The 27,712-nt window shown below is 31.3% G+C and overlaps 1 protein-coding gene across 2 annotated transcripts; it reads right to left on the reverse strand.

Annotated features, from left to right (window-relative positions):
• Positions 1-373: 373 nt before the first annotated feature.
• On the reverse strand, positions 374-27,421 carry LOC141334511 (phosphatidylinositol-3,5-bisphosphate 3-phosphatase MTMR3-like). 2 transcript variants are annotated; one of them, XM_073839609.1, is made up of 18 exons: positions 27,354-27,421; positions 27,201-27,260; positions 25,339-25,455; positions 23,349-23,431; positions 22,016-22,182; positions 20,162-20,255; positions 19,964-20,077; positions 18,085-18,413; positions 17,891-18,002; positions 15,316-15,511; positions 14,590-14,775; positions 11,467-11,637; positions 10,132-10,277; positions 8,524-9,343; positions 6,127-6,228; positions 5,852-5,931; positions 3,236-3,262; positions 374-1,757 (listed from the first exon to the last, which is right to left on the reverse strand). In XM_073839609.1, the coding sequence occupies exons 1-18, from the start codon at positions 27,354-27,356 to the stop codon at positions 1,571-1,573; spliced, it is 2,994 nt and encodes a 997-aa protein (XP_073695710.1). In that variant the 5' UTR covers positions 27,357-27,421; the 3' UTR covers positions 374-1,570. The 2 variants fall into 2 exon arrangements, with proteins under 2 accessions (XP_073695710.1, XP_073695711.1); XM_073839610.1 differs by lacking the exon at positions 3,236-3,262.
• Between the last annotated feature and the right edge of the window lie 291 nt (positions 27,422-27,712).

Below are 27,712 nucleotides of genomic sequence, written 5' to 3' on the forward strand. Positions count from 1 at the left end.
AGATTTTTTTTTTGCACCCTCAGATTTAAGATTTTCAAATAGATGCATCTCAGACAAACATTTCTTAAAAATGTACCTTTTGTGGTCCAGGGTCACATATAATAATAACCAAAGCAGAAGCTCAGAGGCTGGATTCACAAAATATTCTTAAGAATAAAATTCTTAATCCTTTCTCCTTATTTTCAAACCTAAGAATCAATCATTTTTGTATTTAAAAAAAAAAAAAAATTCTTTAGATTATTTTTTTTTCTAATGAAGAATCTGACTAACTGAAAAAGCATTCTTAAAATCATCACAAATAATTTAAAAAATATGAAAAAAAAAATTATTAAAAAAATAAAATAGCTTAAAACTAATCTTAAAAGCCCAAAGATGTCTAATGAATTTATTGAAATTAAGTAACAACTCTTAATAACTCTTGGGACCGCTATACAATTAATAAAGTTTTGATTTGATCATTTTTGGCAGCATTTAGCGACATATAAGAACGGGAGCAGATACAGGAAGCGTTCACTCCAGAGAAAGCGCCAAAATGACAAGCAAATGAATGCAACCGAGACAATTTTAAAATCCATTTTAAAAACACATTTAACTTACTAGAATATTCTCTTGGAATATATCTTAAATGTCTTCTTTAGAAGATTTTTGTGAATCTAGGTGCAATCAGACAAACACCTAAGAGCAAAAATAAGAAGTTCTTAAGAAAATATATAACGTTCTTACTCTTGTAAGATTTTATCTTAAGAAATGTCTTCTTTTTGAAGAATATGTTTGTGAACGTACAAACATCTTAAGAAATGTCGTATACAAACTTCTTGTAATTTATATTTTAGTGATTCGTACGAACTTTGGAATTTACCTTAATTTTAATTCATCATATTTATGAAATATTTGGAATATATCTTGAAATGCCTTCATAATATTTTCATAAAACAAACTTTTTTGTAATTTATCTTTGAATATCTTGACTTTCATGAGATTTAAGTGAATCTTACAAACTTCTAGGAGTTTATTTTCAACATTTTATCTGTCTAGGAATTTGTCTTAATTTCTCTTAACTTGTCTGATTTGTGTGTTTGTAAATCGTATGAACTCTTTGGAATTTATTTTAAGAAACGTCTTAATATTTTCACGACCCGTACAAACTTGTAATTTATCTTTTGAAATGTCTTGACTTTCATTAGACTTTTGTGAGTCTTACAAACTTCTTGGAATTTATTTTCAACATTTTACCTTCTGCCTAATATTTTTGTAAATCCAGCTGCTCAACTCCTGTCAATCTTTTTTTCCCTGTTAAATGTTTTCTTAAGGAAAAACTTTTTGAATTGAAAATTTGAATTTGAATTTTTTTTTTTTTTGAATTTGAACTTAAGAATCTGAATTTAAATATGGATTTTTTTTTTAACTTGAGAATTTGAATTTGAATTTTTTTTTTTAACTTTTGAACTTGAGAATTTATAACCCGACCCAAGATGCTAAACATCTCGTTTAGTGTTGCACATAACGTAAGTGATGTGGCTCATGAGTGAGTAAGTGATGACTGAGGTTTATTGGGGCAGAGATGCGTCTCTCAGTTGGAGCTGGCGGTGATGGGTTTCTCCAGCTCCAGGTCTGCGGGAGGAAGCGCCGGAGGGACGGCGGAGGGCCGCAGGTGCCCATAACACGCCTGACACACGTGCTTCGGCTCACGGAGATGCTGATTCGGTACCGCCACCTTCTGGTCGCAGCAGCTGGCGCAGAAAACATTCCCACAGTTCCTACAGAACCAAAAGAGAGAGTTCAGTGAGTATTGGTGAGCAATTTCAACTTCTGATGTCGATTTATAGAATTAGACTTACTAAAAATACTTTTGAAAGACACTTTTTGCTCATCAAGGCTGCATTTAATGGATTAAAAATAAAAGAAAAAATTAAAATAAAAAACTGTAATATTGTGAAATGTTAATGCTATTTATAATAGTGGTTTTCTATTTTAATATACGTTGACCCTGGAGCACAAAACCAGTCTTAAGTCGCTGGGGTATATTTGTAGCAATAGCCAAAAATACATTGTATGGGTCAAAATTAGTGATTTTTCTTTGATGCCAAAAATCATTAGGAAATTCAGTAAAGATCATGTTCCATGAAGATTTTTTGTAAAATTCCTACTGTAAATATATCAAAATGTCATTTTTGATTAGTAATATGCATTGCTAAGAACTTAATTTGGACAACTTTAAAGGTGATTTTCTCAGTATTTTGATTTTTTTGCATCCTCAGATTTCAGATTTTCAAATAGATGTATCTCAGCCAAATATTGTCCTATCCTAACAAACCATACATCAATAGAAAGCTTATTTATTGAGCTTTGTAAAATTGTTGTGGTCCAGGGTCACATGTAATTTATTCCTGTGATGCAAAGCTGAATTTTCAGCATCATTCCTCCAGTCTCCAGTGTCACATGATCCTTCAGAAATCATTCTAATATACTGATTTATTATCGGTGTTGAAAATATTTTTATTTGTGGATAATTTTTCAGGATTCTTTGAATAACACATTAAAAAGAACACTATTTATTTAAAATAGAAAGAAAAGTTTTGTAACAAACACCTCGATCAAAGTTTGGGGTCGGTACATTTTTTCTTTTGAAACAAATGAATACTTAATCAGCAAAGGATGTGTTAAAAAGTGATAGTAAAGACTTATGCTGTTAGAAAAGATTTCTATTTTTAATAAATGCTGTGCTTTTAAACTTTTTATTGATCAAAGAATCCGGAAAAAAATTATCACAGGTTCCAAAAAATATAAACAGTGATAATAAATCAGCATATTAGAATGATTTCTGAAGGAACGTGTGTCACTGAAGACTGCAGTAATTCAGCTTTGCATCACAGGAATAAATTAGATTTCAGTACATTCAAATAAAAAACATTATTTTGAATTGCAATATATATTTCACAATATTATTTTCCCCCTGTATTTTTGTTTAAACAAATAGAACTTTGATGAGCATGAGAGACTTTTTAAAAAACATAAAAAATCTTGCTGATCCCAAACTTCCACAAATTGAGGAGAATTACACTAACTGCAGCATTTTCTGGACTTGACTTTGGTTTAATGATGTGACTGAGCAGCTAAAACTGAGCCAGAGCTGTGATGAGGGAACATGATGATGAGAAAATGACACGCAGTGTGATGAAGAGAAGGGAAAGACAGATGGATTGACAGAGGAAGAGGAAGAGGAGGAAAGTCTCACCAGGCCTCCTCAACCGGCTCTCTGCCGCTGCAGCAGAATGAGAAAGAGAGAAACATAGACACGGATGAGAGCAGTCATTTAGTCAGCCGCTGAACTGAAATACAACCCCATATTAAATCTATTTCAAAATTAATATTGTTTTTATATTTGACATCAGTCAACATTTGAAGTGGATCAAAACCTTTCATCAAAGTGGTCCTAAAACCAAAACAATACCTGTTATTATCTTAGATTAACTTTTTTGTTCCACTTCAAATGTTGACTACTATATTATAGTAAAGAATTTGCTTTCATTGCTATCATTTGTGGGGTTTTGTTTGTTTTTTAGCATTTTAATTATTAATAACTTTTAATTCAATTATATGTGACCCTGGACCACAAAACCAGTCTTAAGTCGCTGGGGTATGTTTGTAGCAATAGCCAAAAATACATTGCATGGGTCAAAATTTTTTATTTTTATTTTATGCCAAAAATCATTAGGAAATTAAGTAAAGATCATGTTCCATGAAGATATTTTGTAAAATTCCTACTGTAAATATATCAAAATGTAATTTTTGATTTGTAAAATGCATTGTTAAGAACTTAATTTGGACAACTTTAAAGGTGATTTTCTCAGTATTTTGATTTTTTTGCATCCTCAGATTCCAGATTTTCAAATAGATGTATCTCGGCCAAATATTGTCCTATCCTAACAAACTATGCATCAATAGAAAGCTTATTTATTGAGCTTTTATATGATGTATAAATCTCAGTTTTGTAAAATTTTACCTTATGACTGGTTTTGTGGTCCAGGGTCACATATAGACACACACTGCTGCTCAAAAGTGTGGGGTCAGTAAGACTTCTAATGTTTTTAAAGAAAGTCTCTTCTGCTCATCAAGGCTGCATTTATTTGATTAAAAATATGAAAAAAAAAAACAGTAAAATCGCTAAATGTTATTACAATATAAAACAACGTTTTTTATTTGAATATAATTTAAAATATAATATTATTTCTGTGATGCAAACCTGAATTTTCATCAGCTGTTACTTTTAGTCTTAAGTGTCATCCTTCAGAAATCATTTTAATATGCTGATTTATTATCAGAATTATGCCGAATTTTTTTTTTTTTAGGATTCTTTGATGAACAAGTTAAAAACAACCGCATTTATTTAAAATATAAACATTTTCTAACAATGTAAATCTATGCTGGCCCGCTTTATTAATTTAATACATCCTTGGTGAAAAAAAGGATTAATTTCTTAAAAAAAAAAAAGAAGATTAAAAATCTTACTGATCCCAAACTTTTGAGCGGTAGTGTGTGTATATATATAATAAAGCTCAGAATTAGTTACTAAAAATAACTCTAACCTCTTTTTAAGTGTGCAATGTTGCTTAACCGGAGGTTAAAAAGACATTAACCTCAGGTTAAGATCAAGTGCAGAGTAAAAAGCTGAACATCTTAAAGGAATATTCCAGTATTCCAAGTTCAGCTCAATCAACTTTATCTGTGGCATAATGTTGAACAATGATCACCACTAAAAAATTCATTTAACCTGTCCCTCAATTTCCTTTTTTTTTTATTTTTTTTTTTTATTATTATTATTAATGGAGGTTACAGTGAGGCACTTAAAATGCAAATGAATGAGGCAGATTTTCAGCAATTACATTAAAGCATTACTCTACCTCCAAAATGAACATTTCCTGATAATTTACTCACTCCCATGTTATCCAAGATGTTCATGTCTTTCTTTCTTCAGTCGCAAAGAAATGACATTTATTCAGGATTTCTCTCCATATAGTGGACTTCTATGGTGCTCAACTGATTGAAGATTAAAAATGCAGCTTCAAAGGGCTCTAAACGATCCCAGTCGAGGAAGAAGGGTCTTATCTAGTGAAACGAACTCACGGCCACCATAGAAGTCCACTATATGGAGAGAAATCCTGAAATGTTTTCCTCCAAAAACTATTTCTTTACGACTGAAGAAAGAAAGAATGAACATCTTGGATGTTCAAGGGGGTGAATAACTTATCAGGAAATTTTTATTCTGGAAGTGGAGTGGTCCTTCAAGTCAACTGGTAGAAAACAATTTATTATTTGAGTTGTAGAGCATATGTGACCCTGGACCACAAAACCAGTCTTAAGTCGCTGGGGTATATTTGTAGCAATAGCCAAAAATACATTGTATGGGTCAAAATTATTGATTTTTCTTTTATGCCAAAAATCATTAGGAAATTAAGTAAAGATCATGTTCCATGAAGATTTTTTGTAAAATTCCAACTGTAAATGTATCAAAATGTAATTTTTGATTAGTAATATGCATTGTTAAGAACTTAATTTGGACAACTTTAAAGGTGATTTTCTCAATATTTTGACTTTTTTCCACCCTCAGATTCCAGATTTTCAAATAGATGTATCTCAGCCAAATATTGTCCTATCCTAACAAACCATACATCAATAGAAAGCTTATTTACTGAGCTTTCATATTATATATACATCTCAGTTTTGTAAAATTTAACCTTATGACTGGTTTTGTGCTCCAGGGTCACATATAGTTTATAGAATGAGTTATAAGGTCAGTAACAGGTGAGAAACAGAACAAAGGGGTAACAACACACTAATAATGAATAATCACCTGCAGTGATGCTTCCTCTTCACCAGCCAGAACGTTCTCTCGCACCCGTAGCAGCGGGACGCCGGATGATCCGAGAACCACTGTGTCACATCAACACAAGCGCAAAAAAGCATTAGAAACAACGCTCAACCACTCCTCTTCTGAATTCAATCTGATCTCGTGCAGAGTTCAGGTTGGACACCTTCTAGACGCAGATTTGTTCATTGAATTTGTGTAGTAAAAGCAGAACTCAAGCTCTGGCTGTTGACTGTGTGTTGATCGTCTGATCTGCTCACCTCTGCTTCCTGCTGTTCGATCTGTTCCCAGCTGGATTCAGACAGGAGATCAGTGTTCCCGCAGCCCAACTCCACGTTATTCTCCCTATCCGGCAGAGACGTCTGCGGCACACAGGAACAGGAAGTGTGAGATTTACAGCTGACTTAGGTGATTAACGGTGCATTCACACCACAAACACTAACTAAAGCGATAACTATAATTTTAACCATAAATAAAATATATATAACAATAATTATAATAACTATATTAACTGTAACATTAACCGTAACTAAAATAATATCCATAACAATAATTATAATACCTATAACGATAACTGTGACACTGGACCACAAAAACTGTCATAAGGGTCAATTTTTTTGAATCATCTGAAACTGAATAAGCTTTCCACTGATGTATGGTTTGTTAGGATAGGACAATATTTGGTAGAGATACAACTATTTGAAAATCTGCAATCTGAGGGGGCAAAAAGAAAATCTTTAAAGTTGTCCAAATGTTCTTAGCAATGTATACTACTAATCAAAAATTAAGTTTTGATATATTTATATTTACAGAAAATCTATAATCTATTATTTTGAGCTATTGCTACAAACATACCTGTGCTACTTAAGACACAATATCTATAACAATAATTATATGACTGTAGCTAATAACATTAATGATAAATATAACACTAACTATAACTAAAAAATCAGTAACGATGATTATAATAACTATAACACTAACTATAACTAAAATAACATCTATAACAATAATTTTAATGACTATAATGAGTATAAGACTAATTATAATACCTGTAACAATAACTGTAACGTTAACCATAACTAAAATAATCTCTATAACAACAATTATCATTGTAATAACTGTCAGAATAAATACAATTGATGCGTGTATTAGACAACATAACATTCTGTAGTTTATTTACTGATGGATGATTTCAGTCATCATACAGTGACCTTCCTCTTCTCATGAAGACATGCGATGCGACACTAAACAGTCTCTCGCTGTCGCTGCAAAAAAACAAGAAAATATTGTACCCGACCAGCTTCCTGACCCGCATGTTTAATATTTGCGATTATATGCGGCTATATGCGGTGGAGATGCGTTCACTGTCAAACATCATTCGGCATTAATTAGGTAATTTTGTCAAAAGAAATGTTCATGATTACAAGAAAAATACAGATTGTTCTTGTTGTGATTTATTTAGTCTTTCCTTTATACAGATTTAAATAGTTTCGTTTTGGAAGTACTCTAAATTGTCAGTGATTCTCTGATGTTAAATATGATCAAGAATTATTTTATTTTGATCTACAGTGTAATAAAAGTTAAGAAAAAGATTAGCCTATAGCCTAATTCCTGTTTTCTTAACTTTTAACTTCTTCTAAAAATTATCAAGAATATTAAATCAACTTAATAGGCTTGGCTAACGAATTTTCTTACACAAACAGAACGAATGCACTTCAAAAGGAAGGTTTCATATAGAAATTCAGGAATCACGAATATGACAAAATAATATTATTTTATATTTGTATAGCTGTATATAGTTGTATCAAATAAATAAGTAAATAGTGCCTTGGATTTATTAAGTAATGTTTAATTTCGTTCGTTTCGCTCTCTGGAAATGTAAAGAAAAAATACCGTTTTTACTTGGAATTCGTTTTTAATCCCTGGTTTTAAACAAGCATATACAAGAGATAATTTATATATTATTGCTTGAATAAACGTTTAAAAACAGTGCTAGAAATTTTATAATTAAGGAAATTAAACAGACCTAGGCATTTGAAAAGACATAGTGAAATGTGTCTAATAATTCCAAAAAGAAAGAGAAGCATTGGACATAATCAAAATATTCGAGATATATTGAGATGCTGCATGTGTTTATCCAGTCTAATCGAAGTGTGCGTCTCTCCCCCGACTTTCCCAACAAAAATCCCACCCCTCTCAGAAAATACATAAAGCTGACATTACTGAGCTGTATGCGTTTAGAAGTAGCCTATTAAAATGGTACAATGGCATTGCTCAGTTCAACGTGTTGGGAAATCAGGCTTTTTGTCCCGCCTCAGCATTTATTCAACAGTTAATAACGCTCAACATTCAAAAGGTTAATATTATTCAGCCAATAAAGAAAATTTAACACAATTTAAAATTGTGTCTAGTACTTTATAAAGTACAAAGGTTTAATTGGCATCTTTATTTCAAACGACCCGACCGACCGCGACCCGAATATCATTAAAAATATTTTTGGATGACTCGAAACACCCGCTCACCTCTATTTGATCAAGTCACACCATTTTTCAGTATAATTTATTTGGCTTATCAGTTGCCGAACATTCGGTGCATCCCTAATTTTATTATCACTAAATGCGGATCACAAAAAGTAACTTGTGTTTGTTCCTCACCAGCTTCCCGTTGACATGCAGACGGCTCCAGAGCTCCTGCACCTGCTTCTTCAGCGTCTCCACCTGCAGCTGATGCCCCGCCTCCATCTGCCGCAAACGCACCTGTACGGCATCGCTGTGCAGACTCAACCCGTCCTTATCCAGGTGCCCTAACGCCGCTAATCGCCCGGAAACACCTAACGAGTGTTTGTGGGGCGACGTCGGAGAGGCATCTCCCGCTGCGGACATCTGGAAGCCTCCGTCCTGATTGGCCGACGGTGCAGAAAGGGGACAAACGGGATGCTGGGAAGGTGAGCAAACACCATTAAGAGTCTGGGTTGTGTGGTTTGGACTGGAACTGGAACAACTTTCCGTTGAAGACTGGCTGCTGGATTCTGAAGGATCGTGTGTGGAATTACAAGGAGAGTCTGGTGTTAATTCACCGTTTCTGTTAGTCTGGGATTCAGGGTTTACTTTAAGCTCCTCAGGCGACTCAAACGTTTGGTCCTCACTGTTATTCGCATTCAGAGATGATTCCTCTGGGATATTGAAGGCAGATGTGTTGTTTAGAAGATCCAGCTTCCTGTTTTCTTCTGGTGAGATGTTTTGCATTTGGCTGTCAGTCACAGAAAGCTCCGCCCCGTTTTCTGGACCCGGATCCGTGTGCTTTGTGTTTGAGCCGAGTCTCTGATTCAGACCGTCGCGTTCTGATGTCTGCTTGTCGTTTGCGAGTAGGCGGTCCTGCCACTTCTCATTCAGGTTTGGGTCGCTGCTGCGGCAGTTTGGGGTCAAACCCTCACAGGATGTGGGCAGGTCGTCGTACGACCGAGTCTTCGGTAACCTGAAAAACCATCAGTCATAATCAGAGAGGAACCTTTAATGATCGTGTTTACATGCACCAGAAATAAACACTTATGAAATGAAATAATATTTTAAATATTTATTTTATTTCAGCTAGTTGTCAAGGCAGCATTTCTCTTTTTCATTCAGTTTACCTTGAAGTACTAAAATACCTCAAATCAACTGAATGTAAATGAGTACAAATAATGTAGACATTTAAAAAAAAATTACAAAACACAACAAATTTACTGTAACTAACTAAAATGAACATGAAAACAAAATAAAAGCAATCAAATGATGGACTGATTCATAATCAAATTAATTGCCCATCAGTTATATAATGATCATTATAAAAAATGTAAGATAAGAAAAGCATTGAATAGACATTACGAAAAGTAGCTTTAGAGAGAAATATTTTTAATTCAACTTGGCGTAAATGATGGGTATTGATCGAATATGAATTTATCAGTGATAGTAATGTAACACTACCTTAAATAACTATAACTAAAATAATATCTATAACAACAGTTATAATAATAACTATAATTATTGCTATAGATATCATTATAGATGTCTTAGTTATTGTCAGAGCTGGATAGTTGCTTACAAATTGTAATATGTTACTGATTCCAAATTGCAATTTTACAGGTTACTTTGGAATAAAAGAGTTACTAATGCATAGATATAAATATTTAATGTGCATCATGTGACTGCATTAAGCTGATGCATGTAAACATGTTCATTCTAAAAATGTATTTAGAAAAGGAAAACACATCATGTCTAGTTTACCTGCTCACAGGTGTGTCCTCAGGTGAGGCTAAGGGGGCGGAGTGTGGCACACATGACTCATCAGAAGGCGTGGAGGGGGCGGAGTTAGGCAGGTAGACGGCACTCCACAGCATCAGATTCCTCACGTGACACACCGGGTGCAAAACCTGATGGAGATAGAGAGATTCAGGCTCCGTCTCAAAACCTGGTGGGTTTCTAAGATCGACAGCATGTAGAGTAGGCACTACTGTTAAAAAAAAAAAAAAAAAAAAAAACACATTTTTGGGGCAAAAGTCCCACCAAGGCTGCATTTATTTGATCAAAAATACTGTAAAAAATGCTAAATATTATTAGAATCTAAAATTGATGTTTTCCATGTGAATATCTGTTACAATTTAATTTATTTCTGTAATGAAAGCTGGATTTTCAGCATCATTACTTCAGTCTTCAGTGTCACATGATCCTTCAGAAATAATTCTAATATGCTGATTTGCTGATCAAGAAACATGATTATTATCAATGCTAAAAAATTTAGCATTTAATTGTAGTTAAAGTTTGTTATACTGTTATTGTTTTATTGTTTTTGCAATTTTTATTGTTTTTTGACATTTTCAGTTTTAGTTGTTTTAGCTAAATTAAAATGAGAAATGTTGCCAATAATTTAGTTTTTATTTTTAACAAATTAACGCCTTTTTTATTTCAAGTAACAATATATTTGGATTACTATAATAACCCTGTTTTGAATTAGATTCTCTGTCTTTGTTTTAATTTTTTAGTAAAAGCGGTCATTTTATTTTGTGTTTTTGCCATTTTTTGTTACATTTTTATTAGTTTTCTATTTATTTTTCATTTTATTCAGTCTATATTAATGTCTATATATTGAGTCCATAGTTTTTATTAAATGTTCAGTTTTAGTTATTTTAGCACATGAAGTTAAACAATTAAAATGAGAAATGTTGCATTGGCAACTTGTTGAAATGATTTTGTTTTTAACAAATTAATGCTTATTTTATTTCAAGTAACAAAAATGTTTTTGTTTTAGATTACTATAAGAATCCTGTTTTTGATTAGTTTTTCAGTTTTTATTTAAATTTTTATCAAAGTTGTAATTTTATTTTGGGTTTTTGCCATTTTTGTTACATTTATATTAGTATTTTATATAAAAAAAATTATGTCAACATAAGTGCTTAATTAAAGCTAAAAATGTGTTATTTTTGCAACTAGCTGATAACATAATTGTAAGTTTTTTTTATATACAAATAAAGATTACTTTAATTTAAGTGTTTTATTTTTCTTGTTTTATTTAACTGTAATAACCCTGGCTGTAATATATATTTAAGGCGTGATTTCAGATACCATCTCGGAGCGCGGTGAGTACAGGATGTTGTGGAAGGAAATGTTGGCAGGCCGCAGCAGAGACCAAACGGAGCACGTCTTCTCCTGAACGTGCTGCTCCTCGCGCTCCTTCACGCTGTTACACAGGAACGTCCCAAACAGACACGAGTATGTGTGCTGCACTAACTTCACCTACACCAACAAACACAAGATTTTTAATACAGCCCCCATTTAAAAGTTGACATTTCAACAACAAATTAAAGTAGAAACATTAATTATATCATTTGTTCAGAATATTCAGATTCATTCAGAAAAGATGCAGGTGACTGTCCTTATGAATGAGTCACTGAATCATTCACTCACAAGATTCATTAAAAAATGCTGATTCATTTAGAAAGGATGCAAGTGACTCTTTATTAATGTCAGTGAATCATTGACTTGATTCATTTAAAAATGCTGATTCATTCAGAAACAAAGTAAGTGACTGTCTTCATGAATAAGTCACTGAATCATTGATTCACTTGATTCGTTCAAAAATGCTGCTACATTCAAAAAGGATGCAAGTGACCATCTTTTTGAATGAGTCACTAAATCATTGACTCAACTGATTCATTTAAAAATGCTGATTCATTTAGAAACAATGCAAGTGACTGTCTTTATGAATGTGTCACTGAAACATTCACGCATGTGATTCATTCAAAAATGCTAAATTATTCAGAAACTATGCAAGTGACTCTTTATGAATAAGTCATTGACTCACTTTATTCATTCAAAAATGCTGATTCATTCAGAAAATAAGTGACTTTCTTTATGAATGAGTCACTGAATCATTCACTCACGTGATTCATAAAAAATGCTAATTCATTCAGAAAGGATGCAAGTGACTCTTTATTAATGTCAGTGAATCATTGACTTGATTCATTTAAAAATGCTGATTCATTCAGAAACAAAGCAAGTGACTGTCTTCATGAATAAGTCACTAAATCATTGATTCACTTGATTCATTCAAAAATGCTGCTACATTCAAAAAGGATGCAAGTGACCATCTTTTTGAATGAGTCACTCAATCATTGACTCAACTGATTCATTTAAAAATGCTGATTCATTTAGAAACAATGCAAGTGACTGTCTTTATGAATGTGTCACTGAATCATTCACGCATGTGATTCATTCAAAAATGCTAAATTATTCAGAAACTATGCAAGTGACTCTTTATGAATAAGTCATTGACTCACTTTATTCATTCAAAAATGCTGATTCATTCAGAAAATAAGTGACTTTCTTTATGAATGAGTCACTGAATCATTCACTCACAAGATTCATTAAAAAATGCTGATTCATTCAGAAAGGATGCAAGTGACTCTTTATTAATGTCAGTGAATCATTGACTTGATTCATTTAAAAATGCTGATTCATTCAGAAACAAAGCAAGTGACTGTCTTCATGAATAAATCACTGAATCATTGATTCACTTGATTCATTCAAAAATGCTGCTACATTCAAAAAGGATGCAAGTGACCATCTTTTTGAATGAGTCACTAAATCATTGACTCAACTGATTCATTTAAAAATGCTGATTCATTTAGAAACAATGCAAGTGACTGTCTTTATGAATGTGTCACTGAAACATTCATGCATGTGATTCATTCAAAAATGCTAAATTATTCAGAAACTATGCAAGTGACTCTTTATGAATAAGTCATTGACTCACTTTATTCATTCAAAAATGCTGATTCATTCAGAAACAAAGCAAGTGACCTACTTTATGAATGAGTGACTGAATCATTCACTCATATGATTCATTCAGAAAGGATGCAAGTGATTTTTTATGAATGAGCCACTGAATCACTGACTCACTTGATTCATTCAAAAATGCTGATTCATTCAGAAAATAAGTGACTTTCTTTATGAATGAGTCACTGAATCATTGACTCACTTGGTTCATTCAAAAATGCTGATTCATTCAGAAAATAAGTGACTTTCTTTATAAATGAGTCACTGAATCATTGACTCACTTGATTCATTCCAAAATGCTGATTCACTCAGAAAGGTTGCAAGTGACTGTCTTAATGAATGATTTACTGAATCATTCACTCACGTGATTCATTATAAAATGCTGATTCATTCAGAAAAGATGCAGGTGACTCTTTATGAATGAGTCACTGAATCATTGACTCACTGGATTCATTTAAAAATGCTGATTCATTCAGAAACAATGCAAGTGACTGTCTTTTTTAATGAGTCACTGAATCATAGACTTAACTGATTCAAATAAAAAAATGCTGATTAATTCAGAAACAAAGCAAGTGACTGTCTTTTTTAATAAGTCAATGAATCACTGATTCTCTTAAATCGTTAAAAAATGCTGATTCATTTCAGAAGCAATGCAAGTGACTGTCTTATGAGTCACTGAATTATTGAATCAATTCATTCAAAAATGCTGATTCATTCATTCAGAAAGATGTGAGTGATTGTCTATGAATGGGTCACTAAATCATTGTCTCACTTGATTCATTTAAACATGCTGATTCATTCAGAAACAACACAAGTGACTGTCTTTATGAATGAGTCACTAAATCATTGACTCACTTGATTCATTCAAAAATGCTGATTCATTCAGAAAATAAGTGACTTTCTTTATGAATGAGTCACTGAATCATTGACTCACTTGATTCATTCAAAAATGCTGATTCATTCAGAAAATAAGTGACTTTCTTTATGAATGAGTCACTGAATCATTGACTCACTTGATTCATTCAAAAATGCTGATTCATTCAGAAAATAAGTGACTTTCTTTATGAATGAGTCACTGAATCATTGACTCACTTGATTCATTTAAAATTGCTGTTTCATTCAGAAACAAAGCAAGTGACTGTCTTTATTAATAAGTCACTGAATCACTGATTCTCTTAAATCATTAAAAAGTGCAAGTGACCTACTTTATGAATGAGTGACTGAATCATTCACTCATATGATTCATTAAAAATGCTGATTCATTCAGGAAGGATGCAAGTGATTGTCTTCATGAATGACTGTTTTGGTGTTTCGATAAAAAAATAATTTTGGTGCATTACTAGAAAACGTATCTACTTGGCCTAGTAATCAATCTGAACAAGCACTGATCATAACAATGACAGTGAGTACCAGAAAGGCCTCGTTGAACTCAAAGGAGCATGGGAACTGTCTCTGGAGCTGGTGAACGCAGTCCAGCCATTGCAGGAACACAGGACAGCGTTCGTTCAGATCGTCCGCGTTCTCGCCGTGACCGCAGCGGTCGGCAAACTTATGACCGTAATCCAACCACTCCGTCTCCACCAGCACCTGAAAACCCTGCAGAGACAAAATAAAACAACAAATCACTTACAACTTTTACAGTAAAATCTAAAACTAAAGGCACTAGAAATCTAGTGCATTTGATTGAATCTACTAGGCTACAACTGTTAACCCTATAAAGCCATTTCAGACAAAATACATATTTATATTTATGCAACTGCCAGATGCTTTTATCCAAAGCGACTTGCATTGCATTTAATTTGTACAATTTTTAAGTTCATGCATTCCCTGGGAATTGAACCCATGACTTTGGTGTTGCAAAAGGCTATTTTTAGCTAAGTTACCCAGTCAAACTTGGTGCTATCTATGGTTTAGTTAGAGTAGACCTTAAAAACTGTATTTCTGAGATCCTAAAGAGAGTGTTTATTGAAACAAAGGAAGTTTATTGTGTCCATAAACTCAGAAAGTGCTGACATCAGGTTACGCCTGAATGTGCACTAAAATTTTACAACACCTCTGTGAGGCTGTAAATGATGCATGTTATTTTTCTCAGGAAGTGCACAAAGATGCCACTGTGAGTGTGAGTGTGTTAGAGACCTGGATGGTCCTGTAGAAGGGATCCAGCAGCAGTTTGGACAGAGCCACTATCTGCGGCGTGCGGTCCCAGCCGTCAGAGCAATGCACCAGCACAGGCCTGCGGTCCCGATCCACCGCGTTCACCACCAGAAGAGACGCCTTCAGCAGCAGAGACAGATGCTGCAGCCATTTAGTGCCCTCCAGAGCCGACAGCCAGCTGACCAGAGTACAGCAGGAGAGAGAGAGACATGTACAATCACACTGTTTATCACCCCATATTAGCGTTTTTTTTTTTTTGGTGTTGGTGAAATTTAATATTTAACCACATAAAAAAAGTTTGTTTGAGATCAACACTTCTTGACTGGCAAGACGGCCGCGAGCGGAAACTCAAACAGTGAAAGTGAGTTGTTCAAAAACTTTCTTTTTAGTAAACTCTGTGTACACAAACAATGTTCTCAATGCTGGAGTTCATGTGTAGAGACCCAGCCGATACTTCCAGCAAAGTTTCATGGTGTGTCGAGCCTTCTTAGTGTTGTAAAAATATCGATTTTGATGCGCTCAAATTTATGCCCCTAGAACTCCCATTCACCAGCCATTGACCACAAAACGAAATCACGGTCAATCTCAAAAACGGCTCGTTTGTCGTAATTATGCTTTTAAATATAAGCTTGTCTCGTTTACAGTAAAAAAAAAACAGCCCAGGTTGCATTTTGGCAATAGTTATCCTTTAAACCTTTGAAAACCGGAAAGAGAGAGCAGTCATCATGTTTATGTTTAAAAAAAAAAAAAAAAAAACGCTTCACAAACAGTCTTTTCAAATACAGCCATTCATAATATCACAGCAATACTGGGATTAAAGGTCTTCGTTTGGATATAAACAATTTTTGTCTATTGTAGAGATCTAAATAGAGCATGTCATCTTTTGAAGGTAATAGTGCTTCAAATAACGTTTGTGTCGATTAGATGGAAACAAGTAACTTTTTTTTTTTTTTTTTTTTTTTTTGGAAACAAGTAACTGTTAAAAAATGTGTTTGTCAATGAATAGAGATTGATTCAAAAACACAGATTCATCCAGTAATGTTATTGTGAGCAAGTCATTTATTCATTAAAACCATTTTTTCATAAATTTAATATTAAAAAAATTGGTATATTAAATATGTTCTATTTTAAATACAAATAGTATGTATTAAATTAATTAAACACGTTTTAAATAGACTGAAGCAATTCATATTTTGCTTAGTTTAGAATTGCGAGGAAATCGTGATCTCTATTTGATCTCTAAAAAACTAAAACTAAACTATATAAAAACTAAATAGAAATGTGTTCACAAAATAGAAACTAAACTAAAACTAACAAAATTGTTAAAGAAACTAAACTAAATTTTATTGCAAATTTGAAAACTATATTAAAATAAAACGAATTTAAAAAAGCAAAACTAAATTAACCTTGCTGTGCACTGACTGTTTTAAACGTATATGGTAGTTACATAGCCCCTAGACCTCAGTTATCATGAAAAAAAGCCAGGAAATTTCGATTTTGACAATAATGGGACCTTTAAGTTAACCAGTGTTACGTGCCTGTGCTGTTTTATGTGTGTCTCCGCTGTCTTTTCTCTCTCTCACTTTCACTTTCCCAGTTACTTGGTCATTGGTCCTGTCACCTGTCAATCATCATTACCGTCCCCCAATCCGAAAAGACCCTCCCACTTAAAAGAGCACGCCAGACCACTCGCAAGCCCCCCATGTTGTTGCTGTTTTGTGCTTGTTATTTTGTTGCCATCGTTTGATATTGTACCCCAGTTTTGCTTGTGTTGTTTTCCCCGTTGTGTACGTTACGTCTTACCTTCGTTACATATTTTTTTGTTCCCTCTCCCCCTCACTGTACATATTTGAGCGCGTCATATGTTACGAGGCCGGGGAGAAGCGGACCTGTAAATACTGTACATATTGTACATACTCCATTTTTCTTTGTTTATATATAATCCACCTGTATATTTTGCTCAGCACTTACTTTAATAAACCACTTTCATTGCACGATATATGTGACCCTGGACCACAAAACCAGTCATAAGGTTAAATTTTACAAAACTGAGATGTATACATCACATGGAAGCTCAATAAATAAGCTTTCTATTGATGTATGGTTTGTTAGGATAGGACAATATTTGGCCGAGATACATCTATTTGAAAATCTGGAATCTGAGGGTGCAAAAAAAATCAAAATACTGAGAAAATCACCTTTAAAGTTGTCCAAATTAAGTTCTTAACAATGCATATTACTAATCAAAAATTACATTTTGATAGGTTTACAGTAGGAATTTTACAAAAAATCTTAATGTAACATGATCTTTACTTAATTTCCTAATGATTTTTGACATAAAAGAAAAATCAATAATTTTGACCCATACAATGTATTTTTGGCTATTGCTACAAATATACCCCAGCGACTTAAGACTGGTTTTGTGGTCACATATTTGTCTGCACATGGCTTGTTTGTATGTCTTTAATGTCTATCTTTTAAATGTTCGACCCCAGTACCCCTAGTCACTTCGGGGTCGTAACGCCAGTTTGCTGCTGTTTTTTCCAGGTTGACTCACTTGACCGGATCAGGGACTTGAGCGCAGAGAGTCCTCAGACACTGGAAGCTCTTCCGGATGGAGTGAATGTTGGCCATTCCCATGAACATCACCTCAGAGTTGGGGTAGTACTCTAGCGGAAGCACAGAGTGCGTTTGAGAGAGGAATCATGGATGAAATGGTTATTTATTTGAAAATAATAGGCTCTGCATTACCTGGACACTCACAGCCGCCTCCTTTGGCCCGATTGGCTACTGCAGCCGCGTATGAGCGCGCGTCCATTATTAACAGCTTCTGAGGGGGCGTGGCACCCGGCTCCGCCTCTACGTTCCCATTGGCTGTGTGAGGATTGGAGTCAGTGAGCTCACCGTTGACGTGATTGTGAACGCAGGAGCCGTTCGTCTGCGCTGTGTTCGAGGCCTGATCCGTGACGCAGGCTTTAGCGATGGCTTGTACCAAATGCTCATCATCAGCATTACGCCAACCCCACCAGCTGACCTCCGGCTGACCGCATCGGCCAATCACAGCGCCCGAACTCTCGTGTCTGGGTCAAAGGGTGAGATAAAGGTGAGTAACACATTTTTACTGTTGGATAACATTGGACAGACATTAGGAAAACCATGAAAATGTATTTTTTAAAAGAAATTATTGTTAAATTATAGAATTTTTGTTACTTCAATAAATTAGTTAATTAAATTAAACATCATATTATAACTAAATTTAATTTTACCAATTAAACAAAAAGAAAACCGGAAAAAAATGTAAAATGAAAGAAAAAAATTAATTAGGGAAAAATACAACGTAATTTTGTAAAAATAAATAAATAGATAAAATAATATGTATATTATAGGGCCTTAAAAATCTGAAAACTTTAAGCTAAATTGTTTTGTTGTTTGAATTCAATAGTCAATTCAATTAATATGCTTTATTATTCAAATTTAACTTTACCGAAAAATTTAAATGAAAAACAAAAATTCAGAAAAATGTAAATGAAAATAAATAAATTAGAAAAATATAAAACTTAAACTTAAGTCATAATTTCAACTTTTTATCTCTTAATTACGACTTTTAAAGTCATAATTTTGACTTTGTATCTCATAATTATGACTTAAGTCAACTTTTTATCTCGTCATTATGACTTAAGTCAACTTTTTATCTCGTCATTATGACTTAAGTCATAATTTCAACTTTTTATCTCACAATTACGACTTAAGTGTCATAATTTCCACTATGTAAGTCAATTTCAACTTTGTATCTCATAATTATGACTTTAAGTCAATTTAGACATTTTATCTCATAATTTCAACTTTTTATCTCTTAATTACATCTTTAAAGTAATAATTTTGACTATGTATCTCACAATTATGACTTAAGTGTCATAATTTCAACTTTTTAAGTCACAATTTTTACTTTTTGTCTCGTAATTAAAATTGTACCGCTACTAAAAAGTTATAATTATGAGATAAAAAGTTTCAATTATGACTTAAGTAAAAATTATGACTTTTAAAATAACAATTTCAACTTTGTATCTCATAATTATGACTTAAGTCAACTTTTTATCTCGTCATTATGACTTAAGTCATAATTTCAACTTTTTATCTCACAATTACGACTTAAGTGTCATAATTTCGACTATGTAAGTCAATTTCAACTTTGTATCTCATAATTATGACTTTTAAAGTCAATTTAGACATTTTATCTCATAATTTCAACTTTTTATCTCTTAATTACGTCTTTAAAGTAATAATTTTGACTATGTATCTCACATTTATGACTTAAGTGTCATAATTTCAACTTTTTAAGTCATAATTTTTACTTTTTGTCTCGTAATTAAAATTGTACCGCTTCTGAAAAGTCATAATTATGAGATAAAAAGTTTCAATTATGACTTAAGTAAAAAATTATGACTTTTAAAATAACAATTTCAACTTTGTATCTCATAATTATGACTTTTGAAGTAAATTTTGACTTAAGTCATAATTTCAAAGTCCTAATTTAAACTTTTTATCATAATTTTGACTTAAGTATGTCATAATTTCTTTTTATCTCGTAATTATCTCGACTTTTTAGTTGCGGTATATCGTGCTTTATCACCTGTAAACGACAGCCGGGATCCTCTTCCATGATCTGAACGCCGCCACGTTCTCCAGCTCTTGGTCGGTGACGGCAGCAGGCACGATTATTTGCTCTGGGTAACTGGCACAAAGCCTGCGGGATCAGAAACGCATGCGTGTCATGATTAAGCTCTTGTGTCCTCTGCTGCGAGGAGGTTTGTGTGTTTCTGGTTTTCACCTGTAGTTGCTGTTGATGTTGGAGATTCTCCAGGCACTGTGTGTGTCCAAGCCCATCCTCTCCAGCTCTCGCTTGAACCTCCGCTGATGTCCTCCTGCAAACACACACGAGATTTAGGCTTTCAAATCATGTGAGTATTGACTTTGAACACACACCAGATTTACAAAACACAGTTTGTTTGTGTGGATCTTGCATCAAGCTCGACATGAACGCCAACATTGCAAAACATTGTTTTGATAAGCAGAATTAGTGCCAGTATTATTCATAAAGTGCATACTATATACTGGTATGTATTAGTACTACTTATAGATTTTATTAATATTTAAAATCAGCTCTTATTTTTATATTTTAGTTTTAATTTTAATTGAAAGCTTTTAACTAATTTTAGTTATTTTAATACATCAGTTGAAACTAAATAAATATGAGAAATGCTTTCATTGCAACGTTTTAATAATAATAAATATATGATAAACATGAAATATTAAAAAAAATATAATATTTTTTCAAATATTTATAATGGTATTATTATACAAGTATATTTTTAAAATTTTTAATTTATTTCAGTAAATGTTTGTTTTATTACAAGGATTTTTTTAGTAATTTTACTATGTGCTTTTGTCATTTGTATTAGTTTTATTTATTTATTTTTAATTTAACTACTTAGGTATATTTTTATTTTTTTTCCCAGTTTTAGTGCTTCACCTTAAACTTAAATTTAATTTTTTTATGACATTTGTAACTTTGATTAGAAAATTGTAATATTTGTATTTTATTTTAGCTTTATTTCAATTAACAAAGAATTTATTTTATAAATTGTTGTTAAATTCAAGAAGTTTCATGGTTTTAATAAATACATCCATTTAAGTGACATGCTTTATTAATAATATTATTTAATAAATAAAACAAAATTCAGACAAATAAAAAATAAAACAAAAAATATATATATTGTTTTAATAAACTGGTTTCAATTAATTAGTTAATTCAATTAACATATTTTTGTTGCTAAAATTGTAAAATTTTACCGATACAAAAATCCAGAACTAAATTGAAAAACAAAAATTGAGAAAAATTTAAATGGAAAATACATAAAACAGAAATAAAATGGAAATTTTAGGGCCCTAAAATGTTAAATAAATCATTGTTAAAATGTGTAAATTTGATGGTTTCAATTAATTAGTTATTGCAATGAACAAGCTTTTTTGTACTAAAATGTAATTTTGCCAATAAAACACAATCCAGAAAAAAAGTAATTTAATAGCTTTTGTTTAAACAAAACCGAATCCATAATAAAAATGAAAATGAAAAACAAAAATCTAGAAAATTAAAAAAAAAAAATAATAATAAAACATAATTTTGGAAAAAATAAAAATAAAAAGTAATCCAGAAAAAATTAAATGGACATTACTAAAAATAAATAAATTGATGTTAAAATGTGTAAATTTGATGGTTAAAATTACCAATAAAACAGAATCCAGAAAAAATTAAATGGAAAAAAAAAATTAAAATGTAATGGCTTTTGTTTTAATTAACGATGACAATCCTGCCTAGCAAGTGCAAATAAAATTTAAATGCATTTTTTAATCAATTTAAGACATTTTAAAAAATAATACATTTAACAAAAAATAAATAAATAAATGTCACACAAAACAACATTATTATTGTTATTGTTGTAGTTGTGTGGTGCTTTTTGTCATTTTTAGAGCTCAACGGCATCCATCGTCATTTACTTTCACTGTATGAGAAAGAGCAGCATGAACATTTTTCTAAACATCTTCTTTTCTGTTCAACAGAAGTACACCAGTTTAAAGCCAACCACTTGTAAAACCTAAATGTCCAGCTCTGAAATGTGTGTACCTGCACGGCAGATCCCATCATGCACCTCTCTGTCCTCCGCCGTCACGCTTGCGCTACACGAGAGGAAGGCGAAGGCGAAGAGCTCCTCTAAACGCGACGGCGGCCGAACGACTGCACTGATCCTCCTCAGCCAATCCTGACACTGCTCCGCCGACAGGAAGTTACACCTGAACACAGATCGGACAAACCCTGCAGGTTACCATTTAATGATGATACACTTTACTAATAAACATGCTATTATGCTCGATTCATCAATGCACATTATTTATTTGATAAATAAAATTATTTAGAAAAAAAAAGCTCCTAATTGCAACACAAAAGTCAGATTTGTGAGATAAAAAGTCACAATTGACTTTTTATTTTTGTTTTGTTTTTTATATATAACTATTTAGGTTCAATATATTTTTAACTTTTATTTTTTTTTATTATTATTTTTATTTCTTTTTTCAGTTTATTTATTCTTTTATTTATTTACCAGTTTTAGTGCTTAGCTCTTAACTTATTTAATTTAAAAATTAAAAACAAAAATTTAAATTCTAATATTTATATTTCATTTTGGCTTTATTTCAATTAACAAAAATATTTTCATTAGTATTAGTTACGACCATGACAAGTTTGAGACAATTTAAGACCATTTTAAATAATAAAGTCCTTAAAATGGATTTATGATTTATATTCTGTTTTACATTTTAACCAATTATAAAACCTTCAATAAAAAAATAATTTTTAGGGCCCTATCATTTAGATTTTATGTTTACCATTTTTTAAAATTAAGTTTTAGTAACAAAAAAGCATGGTCTTTGAAATAACTAATTAATTAAAACCATCCACTTTACACATTTCAACAACAATTTATTAAAAGATTAACAAAACTTACATTTTTAATAAACTGAACTTTTGTTTTATTGGTTAGAAATTTTAGCAATAAAGAAGCTTCTACAAAACTTCTACAATTTGACAACAATTTATTAAATTTTTAGGGCATTTTTTATGGGGGAAAAAAACTTAAATTGTGAAATGCAAAGTCAAATGTGAAATTGAATTGTGAAGTATAAACTCAGAATTGCAAAATACAAAGAAAGATAAAAAAAAAGTCAAGCAATTCAAAGAAGAAAGTTAAGTTAAAAATGCAAAATTGTGTGATACAAACTTATATAGTTTGACTTGTGTGAGTTGTGATATAAAAATTGTTTTTATTTGTTTCATTCTGTGGCAAAAACAGGCTTCCATGTATTATTTCAAAGACAAACAGTTTGTCTTTTTATAATGTGTCATACATTTTCCTAATGCCCAATGCTGCAGTGAGGATATTTGTTAGTCAAAGCAGACGTACCTGATGAGCTTACAGTCTTTACAGGTGAGATGCAGCTGCGTCAGTTCCCGACACTCCACACTTTCAATCAGCTGCAGAGGAACCTGAACACAATCACAGAAAACAACAAAAACATCACATCATTTTTAAGCCCATTATTTATTATTTTTAATTCGTACGGACAATCAGTGTTATTTTAGTGTCACTGAGTTAGTTTTATTTAATTTTTTTTTATTTAATATTTTCCATTTTTATGTAAATCTTTATTTTTGTGTGTAGTTTTCTTTTAATTTTTAAAATATTTAACATAATATTTAAAAAAAAAATTTAATTTAGTTTTATTTGTATATTTTCCATTTTCGTTTTAATTTTGTGTATTTTTTTCAGTTTTCTTTGATGTTTTTTTTAAATATATTTATTGCCGCTTTAGGTATTTTAAACATTGTTACACTAAATTAACTGCTATAGAAACATTCTAGATTTTTCTTTTAATTAAAAAAATATTTAAAGTAATATTTTTAATTTGGTTTTATTATGTTTTCTTTAATGTTTAATTTATTGTCGTTTTAGGTATTATAAACATTGTTACACTATGTTTCCAGAGCAGTTTTCCTTTAATTTGTTAAATATTTAAAAAATATTTTTATTTAGTTTTTACTTATAATTATTTTTTTTTAATATAAAAAAATAACATTTATAACTTATATAGTTTGACTTGTGATATCTAAACATATTTTAATAACATTTGGTTTTATTTTTTAATTTTCTTGTTAATTTTGTTTTATTTTATATATTTTTATTTTTTATGTTTTCTTTAATGTTTTTTAAAATACATTTATTGCCGTTTTAGGTATTTTAAACATTGTTACACTAAATTAAAACTAGAATGTTTCCACAGCAGTTTTCTTTATTTGTGTATATATATATATATATAATTTTTTTTTTTTTAATTTGGTTTCCTTTTAATATTTTACATTTTCATGTTATTTTGTGTAATTTTTTATGTTTTCTGTAATGCTTTTTAAAAGTATATTTGTTGCGGTTTTAGGTACTTTAAACATTGTCACACTAAATAAAACTAGAAATGTTTCCATTGTAGTTTTCTTTACTATTTGAAAAAAATTTACTTTTTTTTTTACTTATAATTTTTTTAATTAAAACATTTTTTTAAATATTTTATTTTCAGTTAAAATTTGTTTTATTAAAGTAACAGAAATGTTTTCTTAGTTTTAAATGTATTCATTTGAATTTGCTGACCTTCCAAAGATCTAAAATAGCATTTGCTCATATTCAAACTTCATGTCTGTAGAGCATTTGTATATTTTGAAATAAATTTGATGAAAGCTGCAGCTGCTTTATGATCTGTTATGCTGATATTTCAATCTTTTTAATGATCTTTTCCAGATTCTATGCTAAGAGTCTTCATTTGTGCTCCACAGAAGAAAGCAAGCCTAAATGAGGGTGAGTAAACGATGACAAGAGTTTGATGGATGAACCTGTCCTTTCAAAGCATTAAATGCTTTTAATTAACACTGTCAGTAATAGACGTCCTATTATACGTGTTTGAGCTGCAACAGAATTATACTTTTGAAATGGTTTATATTATGCGACGTCACAACTGGGAACAATAACATTCAAACTATGCGTCAAATTAAAACTAATTATGTGCTTTGTAAACCACAATAAAGGCAACAATGGATCATTTTAAAACAAGAACATTGAAACTGTGAACAAACAAGTGTACTTCGTGACAAAGACTGTATCAGGCACTGAGTATGTATATTAAATATTGTTCAAGTGGTTTACTTTATTCATTTGATTAATAAAATCAGAGTGAGACAGCAGAGACTCCGCCCACAGGTTCTTCTGATTGGCTGTGATTAGTGATTGACATTGTGGACAGACCAGTTGCTCATCGCTGCAATCTTATCAAATCATGTCTGGTGCGAACACTGTTCTGGTTCAGATAGTCAGATGGTCAGGTGCTGTTGTGTGTAAGAGAAACACTCACATTGATGACATTGTCTTGTAGTTTGATGTGAAGGCGGTAGCTGGTTAAGGCAATGACAGACTCCTCTGCTCTCCCCACATGTTCCACACTCTCGCCATGCAGCAGCGGGAACGGGATCTGCCGTTACACACACCGTTATCAAATCAGGTTTATTACACACAATTATTTGAACTTTTTGCACTTTGCTGGATTCTCTTTTAATGCTTAAATTTTATGCATCAAAAATGGATTCAAGTAATCAAGAAATGGATATATTCAAAAAGCTTCTTTTTTTTTTAAATGATCAAAAATGTAAGTAATAAAAAAACAGAAATACTCAAAGCAAAAAAACTAAAATCATCAAAAAATGAATGAAGTAATTAAAAAAATTAAAATACTCAAAATGCAAAAAAAAAACTAAAATCATCAAAAAATGAATGAAGTAATCAAAAAATAGAAATACTCAAAAAGAAAAAAATTCTAAAAGCATCAAAACTTGAAGTAATCAAAAAAAGGAAATACTCAAAATGCAAAAAAAATTCTAAAATCATCAAAAAATTATTGAAGTAATCAAAAAATAGAAATACTCAAAAAGAAAAAAATTCTAAAAGAATCAAAACTTGAAGTAATCAAAAAATAGAAATACTCAAAATGCAAAACAATTCTAAAATCATCAAAAAATGATTGAAGTAATCAAAAAATAGAAATACGCAAAAAGAAAAAAAATCTAAAAGCATCAAAGGTTGAAGTAATAAAAAATGGAAATACTCAAAAGCATTTTCTTTCTAAAATCATTAATAACTGAAGTAATCAAAAAATGGTGGTACTTAAAAAGCAAGACATTTTCTAAAATCATAAATTATTGAAGTAATCAAAAAAAAGAAAATACTCAAAAGCAACTGATTTTCTAAAAGCATCAAAAATTGATTAAAGTAATCAAAAAAATAAAATACTCAAAAAACAAATACAATTCTAAAATCAGTAAAAAAATAAGTAATCAAAACATGGAAATACTCAAAATGCAAAAAAAATCTAAAATCATAAAAAAATTGAATTAATAAAAAAAAATAGAAATACTCCAAAAAAAATCTAAAAACATCAAAAGTTGAAGTAATAAAAAAGGAAATACTCAAAGCATTTTCTTTCTAAAATCATTAATAACTGAAGTAATCAAAAAGCAAGACATTTTCTAAAATCATCAAAATTGATTAAAGTAATCAAAAAAGCAAATGAAATGCTAAAATCAGCAAAAATGATTAAAGTAATCAAAAAATGGAAATACTCAGACAGCAAACAAAAATAATCAAAAAATGATTGCAGTTCTAAAAAAAATAGAAATATTTAAAAAGCTATTTTTTTAATCTTAAAAAAATTTAAGTACTCAAAAAGCAAAACAATTTCTAAAATAATCAAAAAATTACTGAAGAAATAAAAATAGAAATACTTAAAGCAAAAAAAAAGGAAATACTTAATAAGCAAACAATTGTAAAATCATCCAAAAATTAGAGATTGATGTTATCAAGAAATGGAAATTCCTTACAAATATTTTTTGTTAGTATTTATTTTTTTATTAGTTGTAATTATTATTAATAAAAACTTTTTAAAAAGTGTTTTATTAATATTATTAATATTTCTAATATGTATTATTATTATATTACCATATTATTATTAAATACCATCCTAGGACATCCCATGTTATACTGTACATTTTATTTTTATACCTGGATTCTGTGATTCTGCTCTCATTTTTCACATTGCAATATTCATAAGGCTTCACATTACCAAAAATGTCTTAAAGAGGAGCTTAATGAACAATGAAAACATACTGTAACTCAAGACAGGACAGATATTATTATTATTATTTATCTAAAGCGTTGTGATACCTGCTCGTCCTGCTGTACGGGGCTCCCATGGGCCTCCAAACTCTGCTGCAGCTCTTCAACCTTCAAAACACAAGCATGGTGTTTGATAAAAGCCATCAGCAGTGATGTGAGAGCAGTATAAAAGCTCATGTAAAGCAGGGTTAGAGGTCTTACCATGACCCCGGGACGAGCGGGCAGAGAGGATCACAGTCCCACAGACGGCAAACGCACCGACCGACCTGAGAGACGCAAGACTAACATTTACTACAAGATCTGAAATCACTCAGATGAATCATTTAGATACTAGTTTTCTAGAATTTATTTTAGATTATAGATTTATTCACATTTTTTGGCTGGTGCTTTTAAAAACAGGACTGAACTGCTGATATCCAGTGACACAATGAAACATTTCATCATCAATGAACCGTTCAGCTGTTGCTGAATCATGCCGATCGTTTCAAAGCAGATCAATACAGTGACGCTGTTATATGAGACTGAACCTATAGATCTTATGGATTTACCTTAAACAGCAC

Source organism: Garra rufa, chromosome 5 (genome assembly GCF_049309525.1).
Source record: "Garra rufa chromosome 5, GarRuf1.0, whole genome shotgun sequence".
Classification (NCBI taxonomy): domain Eukaryota; kingdom Metazoa; phylum Chordata; class Actinopteri; order Cypriniformes; family Cyprinidae; genus Garra; species Garra rufa.